The sequence below is a fragment of the Anticarsia gemmatalis genome, chromosome 8, assembly GCF_050436995.1.
Source record: "Anticarsia gemmatalis isolate Benzon Research Colony breed Stoneville strain chromosome 8, ilAntGemm2 primary, whole genome shotgun sequence".
In the NCBI taxonomy this organism is placed as follows: Eukaryota; Metazoa; Arthropoda; class Insecta; order Lepidoptera; family Erebidae; genus Anticarsia; species Anticarsia gemmatalis.
Window position 1 is genome coordinate 4,864,698 of NC_134752.1, and position 20,382 is coordinate 4,885,079.

Consider the following 20,382-nt stretch of genomic DNA (forward strand, 5'->3'; position numbering starts at 1 on the left):
TTTAGTATAAAATTATGTATGCCAATATGCAAAAAAATTCAAGAACTTTGATAAAACAGGGAACTTTTTAATTACTGTGTATAGCGAAAATAATATTGAGCAATTCATGTATATAAATATTATAAAACATTAATCAGTCTGCGTTTAATTCTAAAATGACGTATGTAAGTGTGGTGCTCATACTCAAACTATATGAGATAAAAATATTTTTGTATAGAAAGTAATATTTAATTAGACGAATTTTAAAATATTTTTAACTTCTAGTCACGAAACTCGAGGTTCATAAATCATGGAATTTGAAAAATCAGCTGTCATAAATAAAGTATAAACATTCCTTGTATATTTGTTCCATTTTAATTTAGTTTGTAGTTGTTATGAATAGTATATTTTTATAAACTGTTATTTTTAACTAATTTTAACGTTTCTGTATGTATTGCCTATTAAATTGTATAGTATTTCATTCAGTTAATGTTAATATCTAGTCTTACTTTCCTATCCTTAATAACAGTTGACATAAGCAATTTATGGAATGTTGTAAAACACTATAATGTATGAGAAAGTAAAATATTTTAATAACAACATTGGGTTTTATATTATAAACAACATAAGCCTTGCTTACCCCTTGCACTGCTGAGGTAGATGAAGCTGTATACATACCATAGGGTATGCCACAGGTAACTCCATTTGGTATGATCCTTACAAACTTCCCTTGCTTCATTTACATCCATACATCCTGCCATACAGGACCGCCAGTAACAGGTAGTACAATACAAACCTGACTCTTGAAGGATCTATGTATATCCTTTTACATTGTCACTCTTAGCATTATCATTAACTTTGTAATCAATATGTTTTTTTTATTATTCTACATTCATTCATTCATTTTCTCTACATAACTAAGCCAATGAAATTAAATCTGAGTTCAATTAAAAGACTCTATAACATTTACATATTGGTTTTATTCATTTACAGCAACTACTAAAATTAAATAACAAATTAAGGTTTCCTAAAACTATTTCTTTTCGCTATCACTAGTTTCTTGTTCTCCAAGCTTGAAGTCCATGGGTTTGTCGTAACCCATTATCTTGGCATAATGCCATGGGTCACTGAAGTGCCTCGCCTCTATGAAGAGGGGGGTGCCTTTGGCATTCATTGTGGTAAACATACCAGGTATATCTGGGACCTGAACATCATCTGTCTTGAATTCAAGCTGGAAACAGAAAAAGGTTTATTTACTATTTTTAAATAACAGAAAACAGACAATACAAAGTTTCTCAACTGTGAATTGAATATGTTAAATAAGTTGAAAATCAGTGTATTGTTAACTCTAACTTATTCAAAGGATTAGAATGGCAAAAATATGTTTCCTACATACCTGTTTCCTTGCTAAAAAGAAGTTTATAGTGGTAGCTTTGTAAGTAGATGTCTCAGGATCATAGTGTATTTCTGTCACATACTTCTTAGTGATCACATGCAGCAGTATGGGAGTTATAAACGTGAAAAACCCGACTACTGAACAAATTGCTACGAGTAATGAAGTGCTGCCTATCGTTGCCGCCTCTCGTATTATTATAGGTTGTGCCAACAACCCGGCCATACTTGAACTTAGTGAGAATACTTTAACACCTTTGATCTGTGGTGTCAGAGGCCCATAGTATATACGCTCCAGTTTGTTATCCTCATCTTTTAACTTAATTGCGTAGTGCCTGGCTATAATATTATGGCTATTGCATATACTTTTCAATTTAGAGGTTATTTGTTTTTGCAGGAGAGGTTGAAACAGCACTTTACTCTGGTTAAGAGTATTTATTGCACAGAACCGCATCATTTTCTTTTATACTTTGTTTTATTTATGTAATAAAATATTAAAGCACAATATTATTCGAACGCCATTGATACCGTGCAAATTTTGACAAGGATAAAGAATTTGGCAGTTCACTTGACAGTTGACACTGACATCTGAAACTGACTTTTGATTTGACATATGCGTTTTGCATTTGCTATGGAATTAAGAAATAAATATAATTAATATTTTAATAAATGAATAAATGTGATGTATTATTATGTAAGTTAATTTAAAAAAAACAACTAATTTACTTGCGCTATTGCCTCATTATATGAGGCATATCACGCGTAATAAGTGCCTTACTCTTCTTTTTCTCTTTCTTTATTCTTCCAAACGAAGGTAAGGAAAATAAGTAGGGAAAGAGAGAAAACAACATGAGAAAAACCAACTTATCTATACTAATATTATAAAGCTGAAGAGTTTGTTTGTTTGTTTGAACGCGCTAATCTCGGAAACTACTGATCCGATTTGAAAAATTCTTTCAGTGTTAGATAGTTCATTTATCGAGGAAGGCTATCGGCTATATATCATCACGCTACGACCAATAGGAGCAGAGTACCAGTGAAAATTGTTACAAAAACGGGGAAAATTATGATTCTCTTATGTGACGCAAGCGAAGTTGCGCGGGTCAGCTAGTAAAAAAGATAATTAAAACAACCATGTCTTCTTGCTTTTTTAATTTATTATTTTATTATTATTCTTCATCTTCTTATCGATGCCATTAATGTGTGTATGGAAGTAGGTATCAGTGCTTGTTTAAATCGATTCTATTGCCCAAGATCACAGTCTCACCTATTTAGAAATTCAGTATTAAGGCAAGAATGTAAATCGATAAATGGTTATTTGCCCCATCTTAATTTGGGGTTGTCTGTTGCGAAGAAGAAGAAGGCTAGTCTGAAGAGACACAGCGCGGGCGTCGCGTATTGCAATCGCATTTATAAAATATGTTTAGTTGGGCAATTATCTATATCGTAACAGAATCCTGTATCAGTGTCTAGCACCATTGGATCAGCGCAATCGCATCTAGAAAATCCACAGACGGTTCCAACCAGCTTTTCTTCTGGATGCTCACATGTCTTTTGAGCTACCCAATAAGATCCATTGCAGCTACTTTTTTTAGTTATCATCCAATCTGGGCATGACTCTACACCTGTAAAATTTTGAGCGTCTCATTCAAAAAGGTTTTTTTATGAGAAAAATTCGCATAAAACTTTGCAAAGTATAGACGTATTGTAATAAATATCCGACATCACCAAGTAGGTACGTTGCATAAAAAAGAAGGATACTTCCGGCTTGTTATTATTTAGTGTTTTGAGTTGTACTTACATGAGTTATTGTACCACAAGCAAGTGGTTACACTAGCACTCAGGTAGGTAGCGGCGGGTGCAAAAGCACTAGCACAAATCACCAGGAACGACCACGTAAACATCACTATATCTTTGCAAAGATTATACTAATGGCGGAAAAACTGTATTTATCATTTTATACGCCTATCCGTGAATCAATTAGTATTATCCCCGCCTCAGCTCAATGACTTTGTTAGCCAAAGCAATATATGAACAATGCCTAGAAAAGACGTACAATAGTGTTTTGCTTGATTTATATATAGGAATAACAATAATATATATGAACAATAGAAGCATATAAAAATATAGCATACCAGTAATTTATAATAAAGTTATTTTACGTAATGAGGGAAGTGTGTAATGTCCGTATAGTTACATAAGTAGGTACATGCACTTATGCAGATATAAACCCATATTGCCCCATATCATTTGCGTCATTTCGAAAACGGTACTCTATGTGCTCTAACTATTATTTTTAATTAAATTCAATAATTTTAAAACATTCACATTCGTAAGCACAGTTTTTCTATCTGCTTAAACTCATATGTCGATGTCTATAAGGATATGGTATGGTACCATTATGTCCTATTTTGCGTCAAAATAAGATAAAGGGGCGATTCATCGGCCTAAACAAGCAAAGTCAATGGCGACAATGCGGCTATCTATCGGCCAAGCAAATACTGGCTATTGATTTAGTTTATCTGTTCGCAAACAAGACACGCGCGCCGACAGCCAAAGATACAACGAACTAAATATCCCATTTCTACCATTGCCTTCTAATGCCAAACTTAACTTATGAATTTATAGGACCCTATTTTACAGATTACAGATACGTTATTTAAAATAGTCATATTTGAAATAATTGATAGACTGTGACTTTATTCTAATATCCCCTATAATAGATAGAATTCGTCTCCGCACAATGGATCAAGTAGTCGCTTCGCCTGTGTCATCGCATCGTGGTGGGTTCGATTCCTTGTTAATCTTTATTGGTGCGACTCGCATGGATAGGTAAAGTTATTGTTTCGGTTTAATTTGTAGTTGTTTTTAGGTTTCGTACAAATCGCCGCAACATAAAACAATTTTTAAGGCGAGAGAACACTAATAGATCTATAAGAAAAAATTATAAAAGACAACTACGTACTTGTTTTGACAAAATCGGCATTAACTATGAACAAATCACAATTAAGTACCTACATCAATTTATATTCACTCAGCTCTCGTTTCAACATAAAACGGTAAAAAATGAAAAACAACATCAAACGGAAACAACAATTACAATCGAACTATAAGCTTAAATCGTATAAAATCTCCTCATAAAGATTCGTGATAAGGAGTCGAGGGAAGAAGGTCTATCATTAAAAAATACCGTAGTACAAAATAAATCCTTCACTTTCTCATAACAAACATATTTCTCGCTTATCTGCTGCTATCTACAATACCATAAACTCGCAAAAAGTGCGATTCTGGGGACAGATAACAATCTCTAATAACTTAATTTTATATTTATGCGTTCCAGACGCAAAAAAATAACCGTTTAAGTTTTAACATCATAGAAACTCAAATGGCAATAATTTTAAGTGTATTATTAGAGCAAAAAAGGCCATTATCTAATAAAGCGTTTAATTGCTGGTATCGCGATTTGCAGAATTTATCCCATAAGCTCCGATTTTAGAAAAAAGTGAAGATGCGCCAAGTCATGGCCAAAAGGGCAGGTACTTAATTATTACTTTCAAAATATTATACTTAATGCATTTTAGCGATTAAGATTATGACTTTGGTACCGACTACCTGTGATAATGAATGAATGCCCCAGTTTTTGATGCTTGGATATGATTTATTGCTCCTAATTATAATAACTGATTTACTTAACTATCTGTTTGGTTATTTGAAAGTTTAAGTTTAACATTAGCTGTGAAAGTGCCGACTTTACAAAAATGTTTTTGAAAGTCTTTTCCTTGTTCTCAAAAATACTTATGTTTGTTTTTCTATATGACCAAAATGAATATGATTAAAATATTGATTTTAGCAAGACTTGTAAGTTACATGTTCTTAATCTATTAAAGAATCGTATTTTGTTTTAATTCGTGACCTACCTGGTTTTTAAGAGGCTGATAAGGCTTTCGTTCTAAACCACTTTATGTCAGAATGCTGAAAGCCTAATCCTAGGTTTAAAAACCAACAGATTTTTTCTTTTGTTTAAGATGAATCATTCTTATCTTTTTACTAAAAGCTTTTGACAATTTGATTGAATTAAGTAATTTAAATACCTAGCTAATGAGTGATTAACATATTTACAAACTTCTTTCTTTGTACGTTAAATATGACCTTGCGGCTAAATAATTACAATTTAAAAACTAAAGTTAACCTCGTTTGCTTGGTTAAAACCTTTCCCGCCAATCCAAAAAGCTTCGAAGCCTTTTCTTAAAATACATTACATGTTCAACCTAAACTATCTATAAATAAGATTCAAAATCAATTAGTCAGCTGAACTTATAAGCTTATATCGGAAACAGGGACAGAAACATTTTGCTTCTCTCTCTGATGGAGTGTTGTTATGTCCGTCTCTTTTTCTCAACGTGATAATTTAGCGAGAGAGAGGTTCTGTCTCTATCGCTGCATTAGTCGAGTTTCGGAGTTAGTTAAGACTCGTCGCTTGTCGCGGCTACAGACGAAGTTTGTTTACTTTTGTCACAATTCAAAAACTATGGAATTGACATAAATGGATTGTTATAGTGATGTGATTGAAGTGAATTGAAACTTGTATTATTGCTGTAATATATCGGACGTCAGTATGGATCTGCGGCTATTATTTTGGACTGTAGTTTTGGGAGTGACATGGAGCGCGGAGGCGGGCATGATGGGTGATCAGTGCGACTGGACGGGCAGGTATGTTGATGTCGAAATTTCTATTGTTTAGCAGATTTTTATTGTATATTTTATTTGTATAATAAACGTATCGTTAGTAGGTTTCTAATTCTGTATAAGTTTGTTACTATTATTTGTATATTTCTTGTTAGATTTTTTTGTGCATGGTTTCTTTGACCCTTTTTGTGCATGTATTGCATTGATATGATCTTTCACCTTATTGATACTTATTTTGCAATGTACTACCAAACCTCAGTTTTGTTTTTATAGGTACCTACCTACTTACTTTGGTACTTAACTTAATTGATTTTTATTAAACTACCGTCTACATTTTTAACTCTTTAACCATCAATAGTAATCATACATACCTACTATAGGTACATAAAGCACATAACAATCTCTACAAACTTTTGAACACTATATTGTATTAATAAATAATAGTTTTATCATCATTAATGTTTTATCTGATCGTGATACATAATGATACATTGTTTTTTGTACGTACAACCAGACGTCCTAATAACAGATCAGGACACAGCAGAGAAATAAAACTAATAAGGGCTCCAATAAGTATGCAACATTCGCTTGGAATCCATCACAATCAGAAGATAACAATCCTGTCCCGGGGCGAAATCCGCCGCGCGCCAATTTGCTTATAAAAGCACAGTTATTACCATAACATTTGCCATCGCATGACCAACGTTATTAACCACTCGATGCTATTCAAATCCTTCATTCAACGAATACCACGACATTTTTATGATAACTTCACTTCTTGGAAACTTGTCCTCTTTATGCACGTATAGACTTCTCTACACAATGCTTGATTCACGAGGAATTTTGTTTTAATTAAGTCTCATACATGAAATAGGTATGTTGAGAAGGGTCATAAATTTAGCATTTACTTGGCTTACAAGCGTCTGTAAAAGATATATGAAAATAGAGACCTATTAGGATTTTGATTAAACGCAATTTCCTTAAGCATAAGCATTTAAAAGCAATTTCCTAAATCGCGGATATAAAGCGTCGACTTTACTCCCCGAATTATACATAAAATATATGACAGTGACTTCAATCTTGTATGAAATATTTTGAAAGATTCCATCAAGGAGCCCATTAAATATCTGCGAACACGACTTTGTAAACGGCCGATAGGATCTTAACAGATGTAAACGATGTAGGGTAAAGCACCCAGTAGTCAGCCCCCAACCAGTAGTCAGCCTTTACAGGCTTTATATCCATATAATTAGTGTAGAAAATAGTAAAGACCAATAAAATAATCATTAATCGAATCTGTATAATCTTATTGACTAATATGCACAATTACGATTCGATAGCATGGCAGGTTGACGTGTTACACTCATTCTTATGAACTGCCATGAAAGACATGGGCAAAAACGTCGCCATTGCTATTTTTTTGTTAAGGATTCGTGTTTTAGTTTTTGGCATGTTTTTAAATGAATTTGATGCAATATGGAACGAATTGATATTTTATGCTAGTATTTAATAGTTTATCTTCGATAAAATCATGCATTGCAAGCGTTTTATTTGTTTTTTGTATTATAAATTAACGTGGCCGACTATTGGGTTTGCAAAATATGAGGTTGATCCAGTAGTCGGCCATGAGTGGCTGACTACTGGTTTTTTTGCAATTCTCATATATGTGGTTGAAATTAACAGGGCGAATACTTCTCAACATAACTATTGCGTTGAGCTAAACTCTTCTAAGACAAAAATAGTATTTTACCAGTAGTCGGCCGCATATAAAGTCAGTGAATTTCATGAGGCCGACCATTGGACCTACATATCCCATAGTCGGCCGTCAGTTTTGCTAAATGAAATTGGGTCTTAAACCCTTTCATTAAGGTTCAAATTTGTGGACGGCTATGTTGGCACAAAACTAAGTTACTTGTTTTCGAATAGTATCATATCAAAAAGACCAAAAGATCTGTATAAAGAGGAATAATTGTCATGTGCTATGGTGGCGATCAGAAATGTTATGAAAATCATGGAAACGAGTCGAGTACTTGGCATTTCACACATTATTATGACACTACAAGTCCGAAATCGTTTAATAGTCGCACAAATGCCCCGTACCATACGGGGCTTTGTAAGCTAGACTAAGTGCACTCCCAAAAACAAATGACTGCCTTAAGAAACTGGTCACGATATGTTGGAATCAGCTTCCAGTTTCACCGGATGCAGCTGAATAGCAGTGTTTTACATGGAGCAACTGCCTATATGACTTCCACAACCCAGTTACCTGGGCTATACCACGATTACCATAAGACTGGTTATCAGATTTTCAAGCTTCTGACTAATGGCAACGATTGCCAGAGATCCTTGAATGCCCGCCGGGACCTACAATTTACCATGCCTTCCGAAACACGAAGGAATTTTGGGAAATGAGAAAAGAAAGGAATGATACCAGTCACTTCTATCATCTACCTTCTATTTCCTAGCCTACCATTGACTTATGTTTCAACACATCAAGAAAGCTAAAATAGTTTTATAGAAGAGAGCATCTTTTGTAGATTGGGGAGAGTTGAAAAACAGATGGAATAAAGGAACAGAAAATAAACTTTTATCGCTGTGAACCGTGTGAAGAAAGATTGACTAGAAAACATTTAGAAATCAATTACTTAAGTGCTAATAACTATAAATTAAAATCTTGAAAACCCCCGATTTCACAATATATTTTTTTATTTCATACTTTTTATAGGTTGGTGGTTAGGTTAAGACATTCTGACTTTCCCACCACCAGCTTTCTCAGCATGCGAAGCCATTTGAGACCCCGTCCGAGTAAATTTGCAGACATTCGGTTAATCTCCCCACTTTAACCCACTACAACTTTTAAACGGCTCCACCGATTTTCATCAAACATGTCTAAAAACACTCGCACATATGTCACCTTTAATTAAAAAAAAACTAAATTGAAATCACTGCATCCTTTCGGGAGTTATGATGCCATAGACAGACAGACACATAGACAGACACGTCGAACCTTATAACACCCCTCTTTTTGCGTCGGGGGTTAAAAATTAATGGATGCATAAATTGTACTGCATGGTATTATTGCAAATGTGCTTTATTTCCTGGAGATTTCAATAAAAATATATTTAAAATAGAACATTTGTATTGAGTAAGTAAGAGGCTGACTACTGGGTGAGACATGGCTGACTACTGGCGAAATGGGGCTGACTACTGGTAAAAAGTGCCATATTTTGTTTAATGTGGATTTTTTCCATAATTATCTTATAAATATGATATTTTTTTATTTTTTTCTTAAAGTTTAATAAATTACCTTTCATACAATGACTAATGATTTTACATCTAGTAGTAAATGTTAAAAATATGGCTAAATCAAATTGACATTTTCACTAAAAGGCTGACTACTGGGTGGTTTACCCTATGTACCTCATTAAGACGATGTAAATTGCTATTGCAAGTGATGATCGATCACGAAACAATCAACATGCTAAGAACAAGCTCATTAAGAAATAACACTTCACTGCTCAAGTCCCCTTCTTCAGTCTCACTGCTAATCGATGTTCCGATGTCAACAACTAATAACATTAAAACAAAATAATTGTTATTGTTAATGGATGTCCGGAAACGATGTCAAATGGGGGCTCGATTACGGAACAAAAATCAACAAGTAGGGTTTCCCTGATGGGGTGGCGTGGGAAACCGAAGTGGAAACTGTTCTCGTCAACCCTGTGTGTGACCCTTCCGGCTATTGGGGTGAGGTTACACGTGCCCTTGATGTATCCCTTTGTACAATACCTATTATTGACTCAGAGATATTGGATGTCCAATAATCTCACGTTTTAACAAATACAAAAAATACACATGTGTGATTCAACACACAAATATTTTTATAACAGTGGGAAATTATAGTTCGCACCTATAACAAACCAGTAGAACATTGGTGTTCCCAGCAGAATCTGTTTATTTTTCTAATAAACAAACGCGCCAACGAAACTCTTTCCCAGATGAATGAAGATTCTTCGCTTTGTTTTAGATACAAAAAGTTACTGTAAATATTTGTATTGCTATTAAAATGTGTGGCTTAACGACTTAACGACATTGGTTTTACATAAAGCGGGGATAATGTCTGACGCGAGAAAGTACGTGCTTGAGTTAAGATTACTCGTGAACAAGATATCAATGCAAAATCGGCTGCAAAAAGCAAATTGAGTGTCAATGTACCAGCATCACTTGGAGCATTGTGAAGCATTCAAGTTCATACATTAATATTTATTAGGGAGGGCGGAGTGAACGCGAGGGGACCGGGATCTGTTTATTATAATATCCTCCTATTATAACGCGTTCGCACGATATGCTCCAATCTGGTTGATTGGTAAATGTTCAACGCCGATTGTTGTTGAACCCTCCTTCGTATATAAATCTCTATTTGGTATGGATATTTGTGTGTAAATAAAATACTGTGATTTAGACATTACGGTGTTATTTTCAATGTGAATCGATGTTTTATAATAAAGCTTTAAAGTAGAACTTATGTAGGTACTAAGTGGGTACTTAACAGCTATAGATCCAAATTTCATTACACTCACTGAAGTATTAATTAAAACCATAATATTGCAGGAAGAATATTGTCCCGTAATCAAGTAACTCGATGGAAAGAATTGACCTCAGTCAGTGACGGCGAAATGTGCAGTGAATTATAATTGGTTAATTAAATTGCCCCACGCAAGTGCATCTTAGCGACGGATGTGCGTAATGACTGTGACAAGCGAACATCACGAAAAACAAGAGCACATACAAGCAAAATGCACGACCATCACAAAAGTCGCACCATTTGTCAAAGTCATGGTTAAAAAGGAACTTAAAACTTTATCTGCATGGTGTACCAAACTTAACGAATACCAAAGTTATGACGTATTTTAGAAGGTGTTTACTGCAATTCTTATCATGCTTCAGAAAATAACAAAAACCTGACGATAAGACTTAAATGTTCGTAAGAGATTTTTTGTTTAGTGGCGCCTACGAACAAAAGCTTTAGCTGACTTTCAACAATAGGATTCGCCATCACGCAGATAACACTGACCAGAAGACAAAAAAATGGCGTGCAACAAATATTGCCTCCCTGACCATGATCTGCTGATGTCATCTCTGGCTACTCACCGTTTATCCCACTGCCATTTAAATGTGTAATTAAGCGCAAGATTTAGCAGCCATTAAACTTTGTTCGGTACTATTATGTAGTTATGAGAGATTAAACATAATTTAGCAATGAATATCAGCTTTACTTAGACATACTAAAAAGATGTTACCAGAATGTGGGATCTAGCGTGTGAGAATGTGATATTAATGACCTAGGGAAAAACTATGAGCTAAAAGTTTTGAACACATACGATATTAATATTTATTTCATAATGTGTATTGTTGAGTATAATATCTCACATGTGGCCAAATAAAATTTTAGACTTTGATGGTCGCTATATCATAACTATTATTCCAGATGATGACTTATAAAAGCATAGGTAGGTACTTTATAATATCAGTAAACTAAACATCCATTGTAATTTATGGGAAAATTTGCGTTTGCGGTTTTACTTCCTGAATTTGACCCATATATTGAACGTAGCTAACCGCTAAATGCGGATGTTGCTATCGGAATATTTGTAATTGTCAGTCATGATAAAAACATCAGATGGCGGATTGCGGGCCCCGGGGCTCTCACGCTCTCCATATGGTGGAGATGAGAAGCGCGTCACGCTGTTTTACGATTCCGTCTGTTTCTGGAAGAAGTTCCCGTTCCATATTCCACAGGCGAGGTTCATTATCATTAGTGATTCACAGTCGCGATTCTACGCCGCGCCGCGCCACTGTATGGGACCGCCCAACCAGGACATTTCACATGGGATGGGAACTTGTGGGAATACCACAGTTCGTTACGCTGAAAGAAAACAACCGTCACATGTTGCGAGATGAAATCACGGTTATTTTTAAGCGACGATTGTTTTTATTCGCTCGCCAATTGAGGGCAATCAGCGACACGTGTTCCGTTCGAGACGCTCGCCTTAGGCATCTATTGAGCTCGTTGATACGGCCACGTCACGTCTAACATACTCTTGCGGAATAGGCCAGAAGGAACATATATGTATACCTTTTGACATTTGGAACAGTCGAATAATAAACCTAAAATAGTCGCACAACGGTGGTTCGTTTCAGCGTAGTATAAACCATGGTTCACAAGACACTTGAGTGACTCCCATAACTGCTATCATCTCCGAGCTCATATCTGCATGTAGCTCTACTTACAGAATTTTTATGACGCTCTCAAGTTCCAATCACAGATAATGCTCTGTGCACGTTAGATCATCACTGAAGGGTAATCCAACGATTGTACCACATGTACTTATTATCTTTTTGTCGTACTCTTAACCTAGTAGAATGTTCTGTTCAAGTGTTCAATAGATAGTGTCTAGCATTCACAAGTTTTTTGGCTTGATTGTTGTAATGATTACGACCTAGATTGGAGTTTGTCTCAAGTGTTCTAACTGAAAGGAAACTGCTATTCTGCATTCTTTAAGTACAAGAACATTCTTGCAATTAGAACGATCGGTGTTAATAAGATGGTAATTTTCCGAGCATAAAAGCTAATTGTTTCGTTTACATCGAACAGAGCGTTCTTTGAATGAAACAGAACTAATTAACGGCGAATAGTAGGTCGGCATTGTGTCGGTGGGTCAGATGAAGCCACTCTTTGTATCGCTACTGTTTATTTTTTCAATTCGTTCCTGCTATCGTTGTTCTCCTACACTAATTATACAGGTGGTAACAGCAAAGTAAGCGGAGTCGATCGCGGTGCTGTTTGATCAATATCTATTTTATTACTCTTAACTATTAGACACCTACGTGCCGCGTCTCATATGAATACAATAGAGAATATTGCGATATCTTGTATTTCTTTTATTAGTGATTTATTATATAGAATTAAAAAAATAATTGCTGGATTTTTTAAATTTATAGCTTAGGTTGTTTGACATGAACGTATCTGTTAATGTTAGAACGTCGTTAAATTTCCGCTAGATATGGTATGTCAGATAAACTTTAACGCTTTCGCGGAACTATTAACGCAAAAACATGTTAGTTTTGCCGAAAATATCGGAATTCAGGATCAACAGGACCTCTTGAATAATACATTAGGCGCGTCTGGTCATTATTAGTGACGGTGCGCGGGCGCAGCGCGGGCCGCGCCGCACGAGCTGCATATTAATGCGGTTCAATTTCGTCGGCACGCTGTCAAATTACTATATTTCATTCGAATGTATTTCCGAAGCAGATTCGTATGATATATTCCTTGTCACATAAAAATCACGCTAAGAATAAATTATGTATATATTCACCTATACCTTTACCCATCTGTCATACTTAATGTTCTGAGTGCCTTCGTCTAAATCTAGAAGAAAAATACACTATCAACTTGAAACTTAATACATGAGTTAACGCATGCAAAATAATAATTAACGATAATGCGCCGTTAACGAGGCGGCACGGGCCGGTTTGGAACGTAATTTGATTCTGTCTGATCATACACCGTCGGGTCCAGCCCAGCCTCTCCAGTCCGCCGCGACTGGACATCCCTGTCATCTGTCAATCGTTTGTGCACATGTTGCGCACGTACTGAACAGCAGTTACCACACTTACCACCCACAGGAAGGAAGCTAACATCGATGATTTTGGTTGAGGATCCTTACATTTTATGATTGCAGTTGTGGTTAAAATTCTATAGACAGAAGGATTTCGGCGCTGAATAATGTTAGTCCATTTTTGCAACGGCCATTTAGGTCCATCATTGGTTATCCGCAACAAAAAAGAAGTGAGCGGGGACCGACCGATTATAATGTAAAAAGAGGTTCGCGGTCGTTCCATAACCGATTGCAAATGGCAACTGCCGCAGGGCCCGCTGCGCCATTTATAGCTCTTCGCAATCTCGACTGCTAAAAAAAGCATGCAACAATTTTCTTCGGTGAAGCGCTCCCTATCTATCGTTCGTTCCGAGCTTATAATTAAATGAGATAAGATGCCGAAAGACAATGAAAATTTGGTGTCACAAAAACGCTTGAACGTCGCGGTCCCTCTTCAAAATGCCTCTGCGTAACATTCGATCGTGTCCTCTGTTTTTACTGCATCTGTATATCGAGGAAAAGGACAACCTTTTATTTGAATTTGGTTTGATTGGCTATTCAAAAACTTAAGCGGGCTATCTGGCTTTAATATCATTCTATTCAACGTCGTTTTATAGCTTATTTGTTAGGAGACATAACGAAGAAGCGTCGGGGAGTTATGACCTAGCATACGTCGCCGCATTAAATTGCGTCTGGAATGCCATAAACTGACTTCGACTCTCATATAATAACTCGTTTTGTTTACACAACGACTTGAAGCCCATAGCTGAGGCGACACAACAATGGCCGGCCGCTGAGCTTATACCGACGTTGGTTAAGATTTTGTCCGATAATGGACTAAATTGGCTACAGTTCGCTTAATAAGGCATATTAACTGTGTATCGGTGACAATCGTATTCCGTTTGCGGTGTGCTTAAAAATATTTCCTCATTACATTGTGATTTTGTTCTGCATTTTCCATGTAGTGGTTAACTTATTTGCTGTATCCGTAGAGATGCCTTCACTTCCCTTATATGATTTCATGTTAACTTACTTAATTCCACTTGATTGCGTACGGGCTACGCTTGAAAAGTAGGTGTAACATAATACAGGAACGCGCGAAAGGACACCCGATACTATGAGTAGGACGACAAGACAGATTTTGACAAGTTATGTTTAGGAAAGTCTTGGAGAATTTCGTACAATACTATAACGCTTTATATTTTTAGAGTTCTGATTTTGTACCGTATACGTAAAATATTTTAAGTACCTTGGTTGTAGGGACACTGGTTCTGGTGAATACATGAGCAACATGGTCAGTAAGATTGTATATTGTGGTAGGGACAGCGCTCGGATTTACGAGAGTCGGCCAGCGGCCGGTAAGCGGCTTAGCTGCTACCACAATAAGAACGCCACGATCACTGGGGCTTTTCACACCTCCTTGTTTGGGCCGCGCGTTAGCGTTCACGCCTTGTGTGTACCTACCCTTAAAGTTCGCGCCTTCACTATACATACCATGTGTTCATTATGTATTAGGATTTTTTTTTATTTGAACTGGGCAGCGTCTTCACACTTTTAGACCTCAGTCCATTAACGTTCTGGGTTGTAAAACGTTGCGCGAAGACTTTCTAAGGGATAAACATAAAATGAATTTAAGTAAAAAAATGATAGATAATATGGTAACAATCCTTTTTTTATGGGTGCAACATTACTGATATACGATAGACCTTTTAAGTGAAGTAAACGGGGAAAGTTGACTAACGTAACCTTAAATAGAAGGTAATTAGTTTTACCTGTTCTTCGTTGAATTACTATACGAGAACTCGTACTGCCAACATTGCCTTCGATCAGACGACACACGAGCGAGAGTGACCTTTCCACGATGTGATCCATCAGTCGGTGGTACAGTTCAAGTGTTGAAGTAGCGTCCTGCGTGACTCGGGGTCGTGCTTGTTAATCGTGAGTCGAACTCTATTGTCCCAGTGAAAGTTGACGTTACGAGCCTTGTGCGTGTTACGAAAACATCATTATACCAGATGACAATAATTTGGGCTTCTCCATTCAACTTAACATCTAACGAACGGATGTTATCATAAGTTGATTTAAAGATATCGACCCAACAGATTTAACGAGTCTTGTTGTTGGCAACTTTGTAATGATGGGGGCCGCACTAATAATTGCGGCACGATCATGTCCGCGAGGAATCTACTTATACTGACACAGTTATTATCGTAATGGTCTTTTATAATATCAGCGATAAGTAATGTCTCCATTGTGGTAGTAATTGCGAGGTTTTGTTGTCGCGGAGATGACGGGAGTTAATCAAAATTGCATTACGTGACATTTCGTCACGGGGCCTTCGCCGGCTCCGAGCGCGCCGACACTCGTGGGGAAAAAACTGGCATTCATTTGACATACCACACCACTGTATCGCTAGTACGTCTCTTTTCATGATTGATGGTACAATTTATTGAGACTGAGGCGACTACCGACATACTTTTTGTACCCTGCGGCAGCATTAACGTGTTAAATCATGTCTTTATAGGCTCTGAAACAAATCAAGAGAATGCATAAATTTAAAAGTGCATTTGCATTCTTGATGTCATATCAAGATCTCGAGCTGCCGCATGCATTAAGTCGTTAGAGCTGAAGCAGTCATTATTGTAAAATTATCTTACTAGGCTCACTAGCGAGATAGTACACCTGCGTGACGGCACAATGGGGCATTATCGAGTGTTTACTGTTAATATTTAGATATATCCAATGGCGAGGTTGGGACGTGGGCGGCACAAGCAGGTATGGCGTCTAACGAGTTATGTAAACATGGAGCGAGAGGTGACCACTGCCGCACTGCGGAGCGACGAGCGGCGGCCGATATGTGCCGCGCACACGCCGACATAACACTCGCGCCACGAGTGGCCACGACACAAGTAGCCACCGATGCGCGATGCATACTCACTGTCAAGGGTGAGGTGTCACTTCTCAATGTTTAGAGAACGTGTGTGCGCATGCGCATACATATTCCTTTATATACTCCAACAGAATGTTGGCACTTGGTACATTATCAGGACTGACATCCGGTTCAATATTGGAAATATCCACAAGATGCAGGATAGCCACAAATCTAGGAAATGCAGATAAATGGCTTTATCTCGTTTGACTTTGAAGCAAACGAATAGTGACATAATAACGGTCTCGCATTTCACAATAGATAAGAAAATAAAACACGAATGTTTGCGTAGGATGTTGGTCGTCCTGGCACGGCGCGCAGTCAAAATATTTTATTTGCACGAGCACCAGAGCACCCCGGACAAAGGCCTGTTTGTGGTTGACCATTGTGTTGAGGTTTAGTGGTTTCTAAACAACTACACGTACGTGCCAAAGCGCCGAACATAACGTTTCACCACGTTTACGGATATATATGCGGCCAATTTAACTGTTATATCTACGTCGATTACATGAGAGATCGAATAATGAAAACTCGTAAATTATACAAAATTGTACTTACAATTTTGTATAATTTACGAGTTTTAAAGCCTTTTAAAGCTATTAAATAACTTGTAAAACCGCTAGCTTTTCAATTATGATTTCATCGAATTTAGAATAGATTCAATCATTACTTCTAAATTGATTGAGATGCAGTAGAATGAAGAAATACCAAGTTAAGTTAAATGTTTGAGTTTAGTTTACCAACCTGTTGAATCAAGACTTTATGAAATAAGATATTGTTTGCTGAACACTCGGCGCGACCACCGCTCGCGTTGCTCCGGCATCATGTCAAAATCATAATATTTTCCTTTTCAAGCCGATTTCGATAAAATAACCATTCGAATTGTGCCGTCTAAGGCGCGGAGCCGGTACTGTATTTTACAACAAGTAAATCGAGACAAGCACGAGCTCTGAGATATAAATAAATTCGTTTGAATATCAAGTGGGATCAACGTTATGGAACTTTTTATTTCTTTATCAATAAAATCAGTGGATTAATTTGGGGTGCAACAAAAAGCAAAAGCTCGTTTAAAAAAAAACGAAAATTACATTCTATATTAGGACTTCGTTTTGGTAACAAATCCAGATAAATATAAATCACAATTAATAAGATAATGTGTAAGAATGCAAGAAAAGGAAGCGAATATTTGAGCTATGGTGTGTAGCGTCGTCGTCGCGCCTAATTGCTAGCTCGGCCTTTGGTATCACGCTAATTGGACCCTAGTTCTGACTAAACGGACTCTGTGTTTCTATATAACTCATTTGCATACCTACCGCTATATGTGGCCGAGAATAACATTCAATATTCATGGCATATTCAAAACAGTCTTCAAATTGACAGTCAACAGTTTTTTGGACCAATCAACCTTTTATAACTTTATAACCATTTAGTGTTACCTGCGCTTTGGGTTTATTGCATGTACATTTTTAGGTTCGTTATGTAGCATTTGTTAAACAAATTATTGTAAATGAAAATGTTTGAAGCCATATCTTTGGATAGATGTTCAAATTATCTCCTTATTTATAGGCATCAATTAATTCCGAGTGAGTCGACGGGGCCGGTGCGCGCGTCCGACAGTCATTAGCGGTAATTACGCAGGCAAATAACAGAAATATGACACCGAAGTACCACTGTATCTGACAGAATACTTTTAAGATTGCGCCTGTAATTTATGTTCACAGTTTCTGGACATTTGTATTGCTTTGTAGCGTGTAGCCGTTGCGACAGAAACGTGGATTTAAATAAACGGTCTCCAATCCATTCAGGTTACGACATTGTCCCTTTCCATTCTCTTCGTGTTCTGTCTAGCTGTCGATACTATCTTAGGTCTGATTTTATACATCAGCGTGGGTTGTATTCGGTTTGTTAGAAATGTAGACGTATTTTAATGAGACCGGTAAATCAAATGGAATAATACGAGTGGGTCGGCGGCGCGTGCCACAAGGCCGGTCAACTGTAGGAGTCGAGTCCTGGCGGTTGTTCTCGCTCGCGCCGCGCGTCTGCGCTCGCCGAGCCTCGACGTCTCGCGCTCTATAAGGAGCGGCGAGTATTATGATTACGCTTTAATGGAGATTTGACCTGTTTGGCAAGCACTGCGCGTTCGTCATTCGCCGCTGTCGTTACACCATATCGAAGCACGTGGCTGTGTATGGTGTTGCATACGACACCGGACACCGCTAAGACTTTATTCAAATTGAGAACAAGAAAAAAATATCCTCGCCAAATATAGATAAGGCCGCGCAATTTGAATGACGTATTTGGCGAGATGTCAGAATTTGGTGTTCATTTACCTACATACAAGCGTACTTGCATCTTGATGTTATTTTAACCAATTAAAGTGAAGCAATCCTTACCGGGAGTCGTTTATGGCGTGTCCCGATTCCATATTATATTGCGTCAATTCTTGAAATTTCGTTATATTGTGAAAGGGAAGTGTGTCGGCGCGTCGTATTCTTAGTCATAAAATAATACTTACACGTTTAGCAGGATCGCATTGGCAATAGCCGGGGGCGGCGTCTGTCCAGCGCTCGGGGTCCACCGTTAAATAATAACAAGCATGTACGTAGTTCCACTGAGCTATAAATTGCTCGCTGCCGCCGGGCACGCTGCACGCGGCACGCAATCCCAATGCGGAAAATATTATGGAGAGGTCGGTACAGCTAGCGCGGACTGCACCGCTTGTACGGCTCCTGCCCGCCGGCTATGTAAAGCCTACTATTGTTGCTCTTGCTCCGTACTTGTCATGCCACTCCGCCGCTTACAACTCGGACGACGCACGGTGGATCGAAAATCGGCTGTAGAAGACATAGGATCTCGATGTCGTGAATGTTATTTTTTTTTATGGAAATGTATTCTGCTGATCATTACTGATCTATAAAATGTCATATGACGTAATTGTGTGCACAAATGGAAGAGTTATAATTTTTTAAAGAAAATTTTGTATGGAGCTGACATGAAAAATGAGAATATCTCTGGAATCGCAAGGTTGGCCATTATATCCTTGCACACTGATATAGTACTATTTATTTGTGAATTTTTGACATACTTTATATCGCGGCATCACTTGCGATTTTTTTTCTAAAAATCGTCAAAATTTTCAAAAAAAATATTTTGTTTATGATACATTTAAATGCTTAAGTGTGTCTATAACAAATGTAATTTACAATACTTTTTATGCTTACACCAAAAAGTTCTGAGAAATCACAAAATCGTACTACTCCTCCTCGAACGGTGTTCTCTGAACTTCGTATAATCTTTGTTTCGGGCCTCTGAAGCTTCTTCCGAAAGACTTCCAATTGGTACAATAGCATTTACTGCAATTATGTCCCCTCCGTGAATCAACAATTTGTGGACGGTTGATGACATGTAGTACCCTACCCATCATACAGTTCCACGTATTTTTCAGCGATTGTTCTAGCGTATTCTTTAATTACGGCACGTCTACAAACTCTCCAGATGTGATAACTCTCAGAATCACAGCAAACCTGCGTTAGGTTTGCTTTAGAGATTAGGTCTTCATATAATCCAAATACCGAACTTGTAACGACAAGATAAAAAAAAGGTATTAATATCAAACTGGGGATTAGACGGTGCATCTAATCAAAGTAGATATAAGCAAAACATAGAGAGTGTTCAAGATGATTCCAGCATATTTGTGACCTCTTTGGTTCAGATAAGGTTGATAGCTGACGGTGA

At 37.2% G+C, this 20,382-nt stretch overlaps 2 protein-coding genes across 2 annotated transcripts in view; one reads left to right on the forward strand and one right to left on the reverse strand.

The window, feature by feature from the left end:
- Positions 1 to 939: 939 nt before the first annotated feature.
- On the reverse strand, positions 940 to 1,934 carry LOC142974754 (transmembrane protein 70 homolog, mitochondrial). Its single transcript, XM_076117249.1, has 2 exons — positions 1,376 to 1,934; positions 940 to 1,210 (listed from the first exon to the last, which is right to left on the reverse strand). Exons 1-2 carry the CDS (start codon positions 1,826 to 1,828, stop codon positions 1,013 to 1,015), a joined length of 651 nt encoding a protein of 216 aa, XP_075973364.1. The 5' UTR covers positions 1,829 to 1,934; the 3' UTR covers positions 940 to 1,012.
- Positions 1,935 to 5,799: 3,865 nt separating this feature from the next.
- LOC142974755 (meteorin-like protein) overlaps positions 5,800 to 20,382 on the forward strand; it is a 34,291-nt gene continuing 19,708 nt past the window's right edge. Inside the window, exon 1 of the mRNA XM_076117251.1 lies at positions 5,800 to 6,081. Within this exon, the coding sequence (XP_075973366.1) occupies positions 5,987 to 6,081 (95 nt within the window). The 5' untranslated portion in view covers positions 5,800 to 5,986. The remainder of the gene's footprint in view (positions 6,082 to 20,382) is intronic.

Excerpts from the sequence above, each read along its gene's own strand:
- LOC142974754 (XM_076117249.1), bottom strand. The coding sequence starts at position 1,828 with ATGATGCGGTTCTGTGCAATAAATACTCTTAACCAGAGTAAAGTGCTG. Across the intron at positions 1,211-1,375 it reads TCTTTTTAGCAAGGAAACAG|CTTGAATTCAAGACAGATGA; the intron begins GTATGTAGGAAA and ends TTCTGTTTCCAG.